We start from the raw sequence: 15600 nt of genomic DNA on the forward strand, positions 1-15600 counted from the left end.
CCATGGAAATTGCGTGCTTTTATTTTGAAGCCTCTTGTCTTAATTTCCTTTATTGTTGTACAATACAACAGCTTGATGTGGCTCTACATTTTATCCTTGGGATGGTGTCATAGCAAGGTGTTCTCAATACATGTAGGTTGTGTGCATACTGAATCAGTAATGGAGATAAAGCTATCACACTATTTCATAATAAGTTGTCTGCTTCTTGACTAAACTCGCGCTTATGTCATCATGTGTGTTTATGATCAAACAAAACGGCCAAGGTGTGACTGTGTGCTAAGAAAGTCAGATTTATTCAGAAAAAGCCCACAGAAAGCATAAAAGTACTAGCAAGAATTAAAAACACCACTGACATTAAGGCAATCACAGTGTTAAATTAGATAAACTCAGTAAGTGTAGGAATGACCTACAACATCTGACTTTGATGCCATTACAGCATGAACAATAGCAAAATTTCTCAACGATTCCTGATCTTACAGATTTTTCATTGGATGACTTCTAACCAAATTGTCAGAAATCATCTAGTGTATAATTTTCTTGATTATAATTTTATCTTACACAATTTCTCTCAAATTCTTGAGGGGCATTGACTTTTTTCCACTTGGTTAATCATCCACTCTTAGGCTAAAGACTTTCATTACAGGAAAATAACACTAATTATGCTCTAATTTCCATATTAATCACTTCTCACTGTTGTATTGCTGATGGCAGCAGTGCAATATGAAATCTAGGCCTCATCAGTCCTCTGCAGCTCATTCCTCAACACAATAGCTGAGTATCTCTAGATCAGCAGCAGTGTCCTACAGTATGTCATAGATCTAATCTGATTAGATAAAGATGTTGTTTCAGTGTATTGATCCACATGAGAAACTGTAGGATTATATTAGTTATTTGTCTTACTTTTCTACATGAACCAGTGAAAGAGTGAAATTTAACCGCTGCCTCTGATAAAGACCACAGGACTCCTGAGACTCCAGTGTCTTTCTCAGCTGAGTGACTCCTCCCTACCCCACTGCTCTTTGACGTAATGATGCAACACTGAGTCCCACCCAACCAGCAGCACCAGCCCTGACCAACCGGTTTCAGCTCTAGTTTATATACTGATTACCTGCCTTCATGTCAGACAACTGCTGCAGGCTGAATCACAAGCAGCTAAAAATAATCTAGGCCATTATGTCCATTTGGAAAAAAATGCCTGTCTGGCATTAACAAGTGCACTAAAAATATTGGTCATTGCATTCTTGGAAATATGAATTGTAGGGAAAAAAGACCTAATGTTTTAGAATAAACCTTTACAGTGCGTTTAAGAAAGAGGCTTTTATTTCTTTGACAATATACATTTTTTGTGCAGTGGCTGAGCAGTTAAATTATCTACACAAAAGAGAAGCATTGACAGTACAGAATAAAAGGAAAGGCAAATGTTGAAACCACTATTCAATGTCTGAACACTTCCTTATTTTATATTTGCTAGAAAAATTGTAAAAAACATAATATCTAAACAGGAGAGAGTCACAGAGAAACATTAGATATGACAGAGTAAAAAGAGATGAATACATAGAGAATAGCATAAAAGAATAGCAGTGATTCTCCATACAACATCCCATCATTCTTTCTCCTCAGTGGCCTTGTCTGATGATGATATCTGACATGTCATCAACCTTCACCAACTCCAAATTCTGTTAAAAAGAAAAAGAAAAGAAAGCAAACAAAAATTATATATTGCACACTCAATATTTGTAAGATATGTGTAACTAAGTTAAATTAAACATGTAAGGTGTGTACACATTTTCCACTCCAAAGGTTCATCTTTTCCACATCTTAAATTCTAAATTGCTACATTGAAAGTAAACACTACTATACCAAGAAGACATTACAGTAATTAAATAATCATGTACAGTATTTTATATGAAACACATTTGAGTGTACAATCAAACTTAAGAGCATGATCAAAAGGAATAACATCGGCCATTTTCAAATTATTTGTACGTTTATACAGTCCAGATGTGATTTTAAAGGACAACTGCCAGCCCATCTATTAATCTAACTATCAAATGGGACTTCTGTACTAAAACTTGATTAAAGTATTGGTTTAAATTTTCTTCACTTTTCCAGGACGTTGACCAACGGAACATTGTTTCAGTTACCCAAATATAAAGTATACATGAGAGAGTATTTTCCTTTATGCGCAATAAACAACCAAAAACACTCACCTTTTCATTGGCAAGATGAAGCAGAGCGACAAATGCCAGAGGCACTGACAGGTTCTGAGCCATCGTGTTTGGCAATCTGTACCATCACAAAGACAGAGAGAAGAGAAAAGACAAACACAATAAATTTTTACATTGGTTCAATCATGCTGTTCATACCGAGCGCCTTTAAGGAAATAGTAGTTTTTAGTTGTGCTGCCAGCTGGTTCACAGCAGGGTTTATATGATGCATATCTGCCACACTAAGACACAAATCACATCCACCCACACAAGTGTTGTTTCACAGGCCACAAACTGCAGGGTTCCTGCACAAGCTCAAACTAACAAACGTTTCCCCCGAGAACACTGAGGCCAGTGTAAAACATGGATGAGTATGCTCCTAGTGGCTGTATGCTTTTATTGTCTAACAAGCCAATATAACTGTTTGGGTGAAGATTATTCCCCAGAAGAATGCAGACATATTGGATGAGACAGTGTGTTTAAATCTATACTTCCATATCCCATTCTTGACCCCAGCAACAGTGAAAAAAGGTAAAACATAGCATGCACACATATTTAAATGCAACACTCTTTTGGCCAGTGCTATTCAGTCATTTTTATTGCTAATTAGTACTTAGCCACAGTGTGCATGGTAGGTGGTCTGCTGGTACCTTTGAAGCAGCGTCTTTGTGGTCTGACTGAAGACTTTCTCCCCGCTCACTTCTGGTTGCTCCACAGCCTCCACCACCTGCAGGGAATACGAAGGCATAACTAATAAAATGGACTCGTACACACAGAATCAATACAGAACAGAAGAAACACATCACTAGAGTTTCAAAACCTGAAATTGGTGAATTTACCATTTTATACACCTGCAGACATAAAAGCTGACACATAGCTGCTGTGTCAGTGTAACCTACCTCTTTGGGTTTCTCTGGGCTTTCAGTGAGGAGAGTCCACATACTGTTCTTGAGTCTCTTCATGTCCATTTTCTTTGCGGTCTTAGCATAGTTGATCTCAATCTTATTGACCTACAGGAACAAGCAATAACATAAGTACAAAACTACAAAGCAAAAACTTATATTATAGTTAGTCTGATTCATGATAAGTTGAATCTTTTGTGTAAAATGTGCCCACAGCCTTTAGACTAAAAGGGGTTTAAGGGTTTTGTTACATTCAGAGTTACTGACTGTAATTGAAGTGACTTCTTAGAAATCATAAAGCAGCTTTAGTTCCAGCCACTACTGTGTAAAGTTGTGTGTCTTGGAGAGATTATTACAGAAGCTTTTGAGCAGAGTGCCGCGACTTATAAAAAACCCAGACCCACATGCAGTATTGGGTCAGTCTTGGGTTACTCACCCTGTGCGGTTCAGGTACCAGATCCTCCTCCCCATAGGTGGAGACGCCCTCTAGATCTTGAGAGGGCAGAGGGATACTGTCACCTGGCTGTGTATCGTCTGAACCGGCAAACCCTTCGACATCATCATCACTGTCGCCACCCTGAGGAGGAGGAAAGACAAAGAGATGCTGAAAGGATGAAAATTTGAGACGTGGTTACTAAGCAGTTCCTGCTTTGCTGTGACTGCGACATTGCTGCTGATTATTCTCCATCTCTCATTCCCCAGGATATTAGAAGTCCTCATGTTTGGCAGATTCTAGAGTAAAGTATTTGGTTTAGAGGTTCAAAGGTGGTAGTAGTTCAATCTTGTGTTCATGCAATGTCAGTTACAATGGAATCGTCAATGTGTGGATAGATCACAGCTTTGATCACTGTAAACTGTCATATGCCCTAAATATCGTTCCTGCTTACCCACTCTCAGTCCCTCTAGTGCGCTGTGCCATATCATATTGTTTGTAATATTGGTGCAAACCTTATGTGAAAAAACTGTTTATATCATGATATTTAATGTTTTGCTGTTTGTTGTATTTACATCATGACTGTACAGCAGCAACAACTGCTTTATAGAAAAAGAGCAGAGGTGCCACATCACTAAACAAAGGCCACATACATCATCTCATAACAGATGAAAGAATCCGATTCAGCTGAGGCGGCAATGACTGATCGATCACTACATTGTTTGCTGCATAGTAATTAATCAGAGCAGCACACTGCACTGCCAGGTAAAGGATAAACCTTCTGAGTTTAACCCTGAGTTGGGAAAAGTAGATTCAAATGTCTCAATTCATTAAATTCAGAAGGTGCTGTGATAGAAAAAGCCGACCCACAAGCAGAGGCGCTCGAGTGTGTAGTTTGATAATGACCATCCAGACACACCTGATCCAATATAATGTGCATCAAGTTCAAGTTAGTTCTAAGTTGATACGGATCAGCTGACTAACATCCGTACAACAGGCCCCTCCGCATCACTGACTCTAATTAGAGTTGCATTGAAAAGACAGAGCCACAGCTTTTCCTCTCAGTGGTTCCTCCAAAACATCCGGTGAATCCACCTTGTATCAAACAGTCAAAATACAGGACCATGCACCAAACTAACTGAAATACCCTGTTATATCATGATATTAATTTAAAATATAACCCACCCCTCCACCTTAGATAAAGAAAGTCTGTTAAAATACAGTAAAATCAAACAAACAAGAACAAATTAAATCCAAAGTCATATAAAAGGTGGTTTCAGACCTGAAGACCTGGACAGAAGTTGGCTGTGTCGTTGGCATTGTTGTAGTCATAGTCTCCAATGCCTTCTCCAAGCTCTCCAGACAGTCTCTTCTGGCCTTCTTGACTCAACTAGGGTAAACACAAGCAAATATACCATTCTTAATACAACACAAATGATCTTTATTTAGGGATGTTAGGGTAGCTTTTATAGTTACTTTGGCATGTCTCCATTTAGTGAAAAGCCAAATTTAGTATAAAAAGCTGATAGCCATGAGAATTACGTGCCTACAGTTGTGTTTGCAGCACATTTTTCTGATGTTTGTATGGACTGAACCGATAATGATGTTGAACTTAAGCTAACATCTGACTCATATGGGATATCAGAGCTTAATCTCAGACAGCAGACACTGCAGTAGTCAGTAGTGAGGTCTCACCGAGCTGGACGGTTTGAGGCTGAGCTGGGAAAGTGTCTCTGGGGGAAACTGGAAGTCTGCTGGTAAAGTCGTCTTCTTATTGCTGGTACTGAGGGCAGACTTGCTGTTAGTGGTGGTGGCCTGTGAGGGGAAAGGAGACAATGTCAGATTCAGTTCAGATACAAAGTCCAATTTCAACGCTTATGATTTTTGTCTGATTTTAAAGATTTCCCTACAATTCTGTGTCCTGTTTCACTGACATGAATTACTACAGCCAGTACTGTAGTTGTATCATCATCTTTATTGCGCCAAGACAGCACCCAAAGGCCTGTGCTCAGATCAGCAAACACACCTGCCCTGACATGTTCCCTTCAGACTTGGTATTAACATCTGCCTCGGGTGACCAAATCAAAAGATGCAACTGAGATCTGATCACTCAGACCACATTTGGAGGTGGTCACATTCCTTTAGCAGTGGGAACGCAAATGTGTCCTGGGCCACATTAAAGGACAAATCTTAATTCCGGGTGTGAACTGACATACTTAGAGCTGTCCTGTCATGCTAATGCCAGGTGTGAACAGGACCCAATTCACTGTTAACAATTCCCCTGTGTTTTCATCTATCCGAAGAAGCTGTGATTTTTTAAAATGGTGACGCCATCATTTAATCAGACACATAACAAAAAATGCAATTGTTGCTTTAACTTAGGTTGTATTAATTATCAATGATTACTAATTCAGCCTAACTTAATTTATTATTTATTCATGCTGGCCAACTAACAACTAAAACCACATTCCCGCAGCAGAGACATAAAAGACTCCCAGAGCTGATACCTGTGACACCAGCTGCATCAAAAATAATTCCCAAAGTGCTGAATGCTGTGTTGCTATGGCTACCACACCAAAAAAGTGCCATGTTATAGCCTTAATGCCTCCACATTTTGATAGATGAAACTTGTTGAGACGGACCACCTGTGACTCCACTGATAGGTGTCAAAGCTCTGGACTGCAGAACATAAAGCTTGTCTCGATAAATGATGCTAGAGTTTCACTCCATAATCACCCCCCCCCCCCATTATTCAGATACAATGATGATGATGATGATGATGATAGTATGAAAAGCATAGAAAAGCAGTACTGAGAGGAATATTGTAATGACTTTGAATCTTATAACTGTAGCCTTATCTCAGCCAGCTAGCGTTTTGAAATGTCATCACATGCCCCTTGTATCAATGCCTCTTTCAGCACCAATAAATCAGTCAATTTTCCCTTCATCTCTGCAGGATTAAAATCTGAAACACAAAATGCATGAAATCTTTTGGAGATCTATGTCTCAATGTTGCTTCTTTCTACCAGTTGAATCAAAAAAATATTGGCAAGCAATTCTTTTAATACTAAGCTTTGAGGTAATATTTGCACTCTCCCACACTGAATATGATGTGTCTGAGATTAAAAAGCAGCAAAGGTTTTTACCCTTGTAGTGCGGAAATATGTGTCAAAGTTGACATCATCGTTGAAATCTATTTCAAAGGTCTTCTTGGGCTTCCTTTTACGTGTCTCCTTGTCAGGCAAATGGTCCACTACAGAAGATTAAGTAAATGAAAGACAGACAGATGAGACAGATAATTGTTACTCTGCATATATTCAGCAGGGGAAGACAACCAATAGAAAATCAGGTGTGCCTACAGAGAGTTTACAGAGTATTTGCAACATTTCAAAAGATTATTAGTTGAGATTCAACTCTCTAACTAACCCTGACTATTAAATGGTTTACATATTTGTAGGAAGGGTCTGAGTATTTGTATACACATTTGTTGAACATTAGATTGTTCAAAGATTAGTGAAATGCTACAAATACTCACTAAACTCTCTGTAGACAGACTATTTAAATAAAGTGTAACTGAAAATCAACTCAGCTGTTGGAGAAAATATGAAAGCCTAATTTATCCCAGAATCCCTCAAAACACAAAAATGAGCCTCATGTGTATAGATTATGCTTCTAGTGTAACACAGTATCCAAATACATTTCTGCTATATTTATGGCATCACATCCAAAGGAATGGCTATTGACTGAGAACACTCTGATGAGCGCCACAAAACGAAAGTAGAACGAAGAGAAGAAATGCAGTAGACCGAGGCTAAATTAACTGTCATTACAATAAATAATTCATATTCATTCATTGTTACATTGTTATAGCACCAGTCTGCCTACATTTATCAAAGTACATGGATAAGTAATAATAAGTAACCTTTCTTTCTCAAAGGAACTTAATCTCTACTCTTACATCACTGTTGTTAATTATGTCCATGAATGTCACTCACACTTGTGCTTTGGCTTGAACTGCCAGTAGCCTGGTCCGGCCCATGTGGCCATGGTCCTGGGGCTGAAGTACGAGTACTCCCTGGGCTGAGAGGACAGGTGCAGACACATAGTGGCGATGTCTCCCTCTCCGATGGGAATTACATCCCTGTATCACCATCACATCGGCGCAAGGAACAATTCAAACCAACACAGAACACAGAAACACACACACAGACCTTCAATTAGTAGAGGGAGACAGTGTATTTTGACCCATTCATTGTGTTCTAATGAATTAAATGCACTCATGGTGATAATGGGCAATGCAATTACCTTTCCCCCCCATGACAACGTAATGCATTTTAAACTTGCAGGCTTAAATAGGCATTAAAGAAGAGGCTATTTTTCTGTTAAGAAATTAATGGAAGCCATTCTTTCATCCTAAAACAAGGTTCAAAGAGTACGAGGGGAGAAATGAGAAAAAGTGCAAAAAAGAACAAAGAGCCATCACTAGCAGCGTTTGCCCATTTACCCTGAGACTATATAAAAAAACAATCAAAAATCAATTAATCGGAAGGTCTGTGGTAAAAGGGCGCCCTGTAATCCTTGATCTTACCTTCCTTTGCCGGAGCCAGAGGCCTCACAACCCTCTTTGTGCTCCTTGGATCCGTCCTCACAGTCGCCCTGTCCCTCCTCATAGTCGGCGTCAAAGTCAAGGCAGTCATCTTCCTCAGGTTCAGGCTCGGGCTCAGCATTCACGTCAAACACGTGTTCGCCCTGCTTCATCTTCTCCAGGAGCTGATTCATGGTCTGAAAGAAGACGCACGGTCAGACAAATGGCACGCTGAGCTCTGACAGTCTCGCACAGTTGATTTAGGATCTGATGTGTATAAAGCAGTGAATCCTAAACAGTCCGAGAGAAGACTCCTGGATGTTAAATTTGTCATCTTTGGATGGAGGCTCCATCACTATATCAGAATGCACGGATGAAATTTAACACAATATAACCGCATATCAACACTAACTGTTATAGAACCACTGAGATATATTAAACCGATAACATTAAGAGAATAAGCTAAAAAACAGGATTAGACGATTCTGTGTTCTAGTCAAGTGAAGTCAGTTTTATTTATATAGCACATTTAATACGACAGGCGTGAACTCAATGTGCTTCAAAATAAAAGCAAGAATACATCATACATGACAAAATAGCAAGTAAGATAAGAAAATATTACATAAATAAAACATAGAGTAAAAAAACATACAGAATAGGAAGGTATTATTATCATCATTATCCTAAAAAGGGAAATAATAACAATAATAATACTAACTTGCATCACACACTTAAACCTAACTAAAAGCTTGTGAAAGGACATGTGTTTTTAATTTACTTTTAAAAGAAGACACTGTTGTAGCAGAGCATAGTTCATATGGTAAAGAATTCCAGAGAGTGGGTCCATAATGACTGAAAGCATCATGAGCTGATTTAGAATTAATTCTTGGTATAGTGAGGAGACCTTCATATGATGATCTAAGGGATGTCTTTGATGTGTATTTAGTGAGCATGTCACAAACATAGGAAGGAACTAAACCATTAAAACATTTAAAAACAATGAGAAGTATTTTAAAAATCTATTCTTTGTTTTACTGGGAGCCAGTGAAGAGATGATAAAATAGGAGTAATCTGCTCAGACCTTTTGGTTTTTGTTAAAATACTGCGTAACAGTAATCCAATCTACTAGTAATAAAAGCATGGACCAGCTTTTCAGAGTCTGACTGAGATAAAATACTTCTAACTTTTGCTATAATTCTAAGATGATAACAGGCAGTCATAGAAATGTGGGACATGTGCTTTTGGAAGTTGAGATCGACATCCTAAACCACACCCAAGTTTCTGACATGCTCACATGGTTTTACAGATAGAGGAGGTATCAGAGAATGAATCTCACTCCTCAAAGCCTTAGGACCAACTAATGGACTTACCATTGTGTTTGTTTCCACCTCAAAGATAGTAAACTTTTAAGATTTTTTCTTTGGCTTTGTATGAAGGTATTAGTGATACACACAGGAAACGTGGGGAGAGAAGTCTCCACTCGCTGGAGTTGAACAATGGACGTTGCTTTTTATTTGGTATGTGCCTTAATCATTAGGCTGCTGGGGCACCCCAAAGATGGTAAATGTTTAAGATCAATTGGTGGTTCTACTGCCAGTTAATTTGTGACATATGAAAGGATTTAATTAGATTAATGTTTATATGGTTTGTCTCACCTGCTCAGGGTTCCAGCTAGTGAAGGAGAAGTCCTGCAGCGAGGGGCAGATGGAGCTTTTCTCCTGGGAACGCTGTAGCCCAGCTGGCAGAAACACAGCACAGAAATATGGGGTTCAGCATTTCTACTGAGGAACAGCTCAAAACACTTAAAGGGACAGTGTTTATGGCTAAAACACATTGCTTGGGCTTGATAAATGATCTTTACCCATGAACGGGGAAGAGGGGACTCCTTGTGGGGGTGGAGGAGAGTAGGAGGGTCTGGACTGTAGGAGGGTCATATAGGAGGGAAAGAGCAGCTCGCAGCGGCTGTTCTCACTGAAGAGGACTGACAGGAAGACGCCAGCTGTGCTGCTCTCATCGAAGGATGAGGCCATCCTCTGAAACATGGGGTCCACCTGAGCAAGAAGGGAAAGAGGGACAGTTGATCATGTTCACGGTCATATAACAACAGAACTGAGGTCAAAGATAACTTATAAATGAAACAGTGCACTGAAAGAGACTTTAGAGTAAAATGTCGATCATCATTTTAGACTTTGAATTAAATGCTCTGCTGCTGCTTAAAGCTCTTAGATCCTCTACCACCAGGCTTTTAAATACTTTTTAACCAATTTACGCACGAGAAAATAGGCAGTGCAGTTTTTTTAAACTATGCTCCAAAACTATGGAATACCCTTACAAAGAGCTATAAGATATGGGGGCTCAGGGAACATTTTTAAACAACCTAAACCTATTATTGAATTTGGCTTTTAATTAAGTCTCTCTTGTTTTACTATTATTACCAATGTTTTTATTTTCATTTAATTTATATTGTCTAATTTCATTTTCCTATTTTATTATAAGATTTCATTTTTTATTTTAAAGCACTTTGAGCTACACTCTCTTGTATGAAAAGTTCTCTATAAATTTTAAAGTTTATTATTATTATTTATATTAATGTCTTAATTATTCGAGCATGAGGATCAGTTTGGATCTGGAAAGGTGATGTATTCATGATGGACACCAAAGATAAAACATCTTCAGAGAAGGTGAAATCTTCATGACCCACGTCTAATTATTTACCTTAATCCATCCTGATTAATTTATCAGTCATCAGTCAGACTTGGTGGGTATAAGATGATAATCACGTTTTAATCAATTATAGAATGACATCTGAGGAATTGTGTAGATAAGACAAATAAGACCGATGAGGGATTAAAAAAAAAACAACGCAATGTCATCCTAGTGATTATTTTACATGTCTTTTAAGATCGATTTTTAAATACTTTTAATTGCGTTTAAGGCTCTGTCTGGTTTGGCACCTTCTTATATCTCAGAACTGCTCTCTTCTTATGACCAGACGTGATGTCTGAGATCCTCAGTCAAAACTCTGTTATCTGACCCAAAGTCTCATCTAAAAACCAGCTGAGAGCTCCCAGACTTTGGATAGGCCTGCCCAAGGAGATCAGGCGTGCTGAATCACTGCCCCAGTTTAAATCACTGCTCAAACATACTTATATAAAGCTGCTTTTAATTCTTGACTTCAAGGATTCCTACTTTCTATTGTCTGTTTTATTGATTTTACATATGTATTTGTAATTATCCGTTATACTTACCTTACTAATTGACACTTTGCCTCTTTTCTGTGTCTTTTATTGCTTTGTTCTCTCTTTTTGCATGAACAGCACTTTGTGACTCTGTCTTGAAAAGTGCTATTTAATATAAAGTTATCATTATTGTTGTTGTTTGTATGTTCTGTTGTGACTGTGTTTGAGTTGAATGAATGAAAAGGAGAAATACAGAGATGGAAATGGAGGCTGAAATACCTACAGTGCCTGTCTCTACAGTACTGATGATCTGCTGGGTGTCTGATGCACTGATCATAAGCACTATGACACTATCAAATAAAGTTTTATTTGTCTTGTCAATTCGCAGTGATCTCTCATCTCTCATCGCGCTCACTTTCTCTTGTTCCCTCAGTTGGAACAGGTTTAGCTTCTGCGTTCCTCAGTGGGTTCTTGATCGCCTGAGAAAGATCCTTCTGTTCAAACGCCCTGACAATTTTGATGTATTGTATTAACACCCTGCTATACAAAGAGAAATACAATATGTGGATGGAGCAGCTTTCACGCACAACAATCACTGAAACTTAATGACACAGAAATTGGTAAACGGCAATATTATGTAAATAACTCCATCCAACAGGTCAACTAGCATCCTTTTGGCTTCGGGGTGGGTTGTATTTGAATATACTGTAATATAATGTATTGTTCTGTAAAAATGACACGTTACCTCACACTTCCTCTCAGACTCAGCGCTGTTGATATTGCTCAGGTTCTGTTCCACTGTCCTCTTAGGAGGCCTCTTTTTCTTCGGCTGCTTCGCAGTCACTTCAGCTGCAACCCCTTCATCATCTCTGCCCTCTTCCTCCTTTGGACCATGGTCTGTTTACACACAAAAAAAATTAAAGGAACATAAAGGAGAAATGCAAATAATGTAAATAGTGTTTCACATTCTGTAGGACAAAGCCTGAAAATGTAGCCCTTAGCTCCAGTGTAATACAGTGTACTGAAATGAAAATCCAACAACACACAGTACTCAGGCTCTCACCATCTCCAGGTTTGGTCTCAGCCCCCAGGCCACCCAGCACCCTGTAGGCATCAGCATGAACAGCATCCACCCTCACAGCGTAAATTTTTGTACTGGCATCCAAAGTGCCAGCTGCAACCTTTAGTAAAGACACACCCACACACACACACACACACACACACTTAAATAATTATAACAATCCCTTCAAACTCATGCAAAAGTGTGTCTGCAACTTTCATTAGGTTAACTCTGGATAATTCACTCTTTATCAGGGTAAGTGGATCAATTTCTTATCAGATACAACTCCCTGCCAGACAGTCTACTTCATCAAGATATTTAAACTTTAAGACTTGAATGCCCTACTTCATTGGATTTGAGACCTTTAAAGAATAATATAAAACATTTACAGGACCTGCAGCACAATATCTAACCAGGCCATTCATTTGAATCACTGTATCTAAATAATGTAGATGGTTATCAACTCTCTGATTTGAAATATTCAAAGATATCTTTCACATTTCTTTTGCCAAATTACCAGTCTGTGTTCCTACATTTATCATGATTACAATATTAACCAGGAAAAGAACCACAACATAAACATTGACACATCTGATTTAATAAAAAGATCAAAGATTTTTGGGGAAATGAAGGGAGTTATCAAAGGCTCTTAAAATGGATAAAAAACTCATACCTTGAAGTTTGTGAGCTCAGAATCCTTCTGTTTGAGAATATCAGCCATGTAATCAATCAGATGCAAACCAAAGGCATTTTTGGTGGTGATTTTCTGCCATGGAGAAGAAAAACAAAAAATGCATTAATCTTTGTTGTTCTCTTAACACATTGGAAATGTATGACAAATAGAAAAAAATATATATATATTTCCAGAGCAATTATTGTAACACTTCAAAATGCAAACTGTGTGAAACACATAATCAGTTCTCTGTACTCTATACTTACATTCTCAGTGGAGAGTTTTATGCAGGTGGAATAATGCTCTGAGATCTGTGCATTTGACAACTTGGGCACGGCAGCAGGAGTACCTGTGGCACTGCATACAAGCATGAAATTATCTTCAAGCTCTCAAGATACATATTAGCAGGGCAGAAAGAAATTGGCTGTTAAAGCCATGAGGTGACCAAATGAGTTGAATGCCATGAGTTAAAGCCAGCTTGGATTTATACTACAAGCATTACATGACAGACTATCACTATCAAGTTATGCTGAAAACACAGTCAAAAACTTGGTTTGGTAAACCTTATCTCTACAGCTTACCTGTGAGATGCAGAGTCATTGAAGGAGGAGTCAGTGGCCGTTTGAAGGTCAATGACTCTTGATCTTCGCCGCTGACGACGTTCCTGCTCATCATCGTTGCCGGGGAAGGCTGCCAGCAGTGGGGTGCTGCAGGTTGCAGGAGACAGACCCTTGTTCTTCATGGAGGATGACGTCCATCCTGGATGTACCCGGGAGACGGGTGTGGAGGCTGCACTCATCTTAGCTAGAAATAGAGAAAAAAGTTTCACTTTCAAGAGAAATAGCTGGGGTCATTAGAAAAATAGAAACAAAATAGGTAGCAGAGGGTTACACAAATTTAAAAGTATTTGTATTTCAACTATGTTGTATGACATTTCAAAGTTGTTGTTTTATTTCAACACACTCACTTAGCCTTTACACCTTAAATTGTGAAGTTGAGCATGACACTGGAAAGAAATGATACTTCTAAAGCAACATGCAGTATTTTAAATGTTCAGTACATATAACATGTTTAAAGAGTCTTCACGCATGGGAAAAAGCTGATTTATAGTATTTGGTCACATGTAAACAAAATGATTTAGGTGGAAACTGAGAGAATCTCGGAGGAAGTATGAAAACAATCATTACTGCTTGATGTAAAGGAATGAACAGGTATTTATATAACTATGTTAGCATTAACATTCCAGTAAATTTTCTTCCTGTAAGCCTTATTTTATTTCTACGGCCACCTAGTGCAGGGGTGCACAATCGACTAAATACGACTATTAGATTAGATTATAGATTATTATAGATTGCTTCACTCTTCAGTATAGATCTTTTAACAGACCACAACTTACTTTACAAAGTTTTAGCGATATTTTTCTATTTATCTATTCATATATGTTTTAAGAAAGTTGTACTTTGCGGTTTTTCGTTTTAAATTAACAATAACTTTGGCTAACCGTGACATATAAACAATAGGACTCCATCTGAAAAAAAAGCTTAAAGCTAGCTAAAACGTGATATAAATCAAAGTTAATGGACGTCTTGAAGAAGCAAAAGTGAAATTAGCACAGTATATTTGCTAAGTTAAGTTAATTAGTTGACTAGAAGTTCAGCTTGGTCTAAACAACCCCAATAAATCGTTGCACAAGCACAATGAGCAGCTAATTTTGCCTATGCTATCTTCACAGCTAAACATAGTAGTACCGCTAGCCTGGGCTAGCATTAGCGATTATGAACGTATTCTCACTATCATTGTTGGCTAACTGGTTTGCCGACACACAAAAGCAATACCACAAGACCTGCTTCGTCCAATTAACGTACCTCCGAGTGTCTGCTATCCGATGTGGCTTTTTGTAACTCCTTATAATTTGTGAAATAGCATGGGAGATCAGCGCAAGCTGTAGTTTATCTTCCTGTTCAGTGTTTGAATTTTTGCGCCGAACGGTTTACGTAGCACCACCATACGTCATGACGTTAAACCACGCCCACTACTATTCTCAAAAAAAAACAAAACACAGGCACTCGGTTTTACCAACCAAATAACCCTTTGTAATATTATTGTTCTTTTGCAAATTAACTGTATGTATCTCTTCTTTATGGCTTAAAAGGACTAAAGAATGAAGCACTGACTGATTATTTTAATCAATTAATTGCTGTAAGATTATGAGATAAGATAGATAAGATAGATAAGATAAGATAAGATAAGATAAGATAAGATAAGATAAGATAAGATAAGATAAGATGTACTTTTATTGATCCCAAGTAGAATAAATTCAAATTTGACACAGTAGCACAAAAGAATAGCAGCAACAAAGTGAAAATGTAATAACAAATGAAATAAGAATAGAAACAGAATTCAGAATAAATAGGATAAAATAGAGATACTATATATAGAATATAAAAAAAATGATTAAAGGGTTGTGCAGTTTGTGCATAGCAGTCTTTCTTGAGGTTTATGGATTGCCACAGCTCCTTATGCGTCCTCCCTAGCACACCCAAGCAAAGACTATGACACTG

At 38.2% G+C, this 15600-nt stretch overlaps 1 protein-coding gene across 1 annotated transcript; it reads right to left on the reverse strand.

Annotated features, from left to right (window-relative positions):
- Positions 1-1321: 1321 nt before the first annotated feature.
- ncaph (non-SMC condensin I complex subunit H) lies at positions 1322-14993 on the reverse strand. The gene is made up of 18 exons (XM_022756025.1): positions 14905-14993; positions 13621-13843; positions 13306-13396; positions 13040-13132; positions 12370-12487; positions 12052-12203; positions 9989-10178; positions 9783-9865; positions 8131-8324; positions 7538-7683; positions 6689-6795; positions 5238-5357; positions 4825-4932; positions 3546-3686; positions 3107-3217; positions 2858-2934; positions 2211-2286; positions 1322-1676 (listed from the first exon to the last, which is right to left on the reverse strand). Exons 2-18 carry the CDS (start codon positions 13836-13838, stop codon positions 1617-1619), a joined length of 2085 nt encoding a protein of 694 aa, XP_022611746.1. The 5' UTR covers positions 13839-13843; positions 14905-14993; the 3' UTR covers positions 1322-1616.
- Between the last annotated feature and the right edge of the window lie 607 nt (positions 14994-15600).

This window comes from Seriola dumerili, unplaced genomic scaffold (assembly GCF_002260705.1).
Source record: "Seriola dumerili isolate Sdu_G_001 unplaced genomic scaffold, Sdu_1.0 BDQW01000017.1, whole genome shotgun sequence".
NCBI classification, from domain to species: domain Eukaryota; kingdom Metazoa; phylum Chordata; class Actinopteri; order Carangiformes; family Carangidae; genus Seriola; species Seriola dumerili.

Excerpts from the sequence above, each read along its gene's own strand:
- ncaph (XM_022756025.1), bottom strand. The coding sequence starts at position 13,838 with ATGAGTGCAGCCTCCACACCCGTCTCCCGGGTACATCCAGGATGGACG. Across the intron at positions 12,204-12,369 it reads TGAGACCAAACCTGGAGATG|ACCATGGTCCAAAGGAGGAA; the intron begins GTGAGAGCCTGA and ends GTGTGTAAACAG. Across the intron at positions 2,287-2,857 it reads ACAAAGACGCTGCTTCAAAG|ATTGCCAAACACGATGGCTC; the intron begins GTACCAGCAGAC and ends GTGATGGTACAG.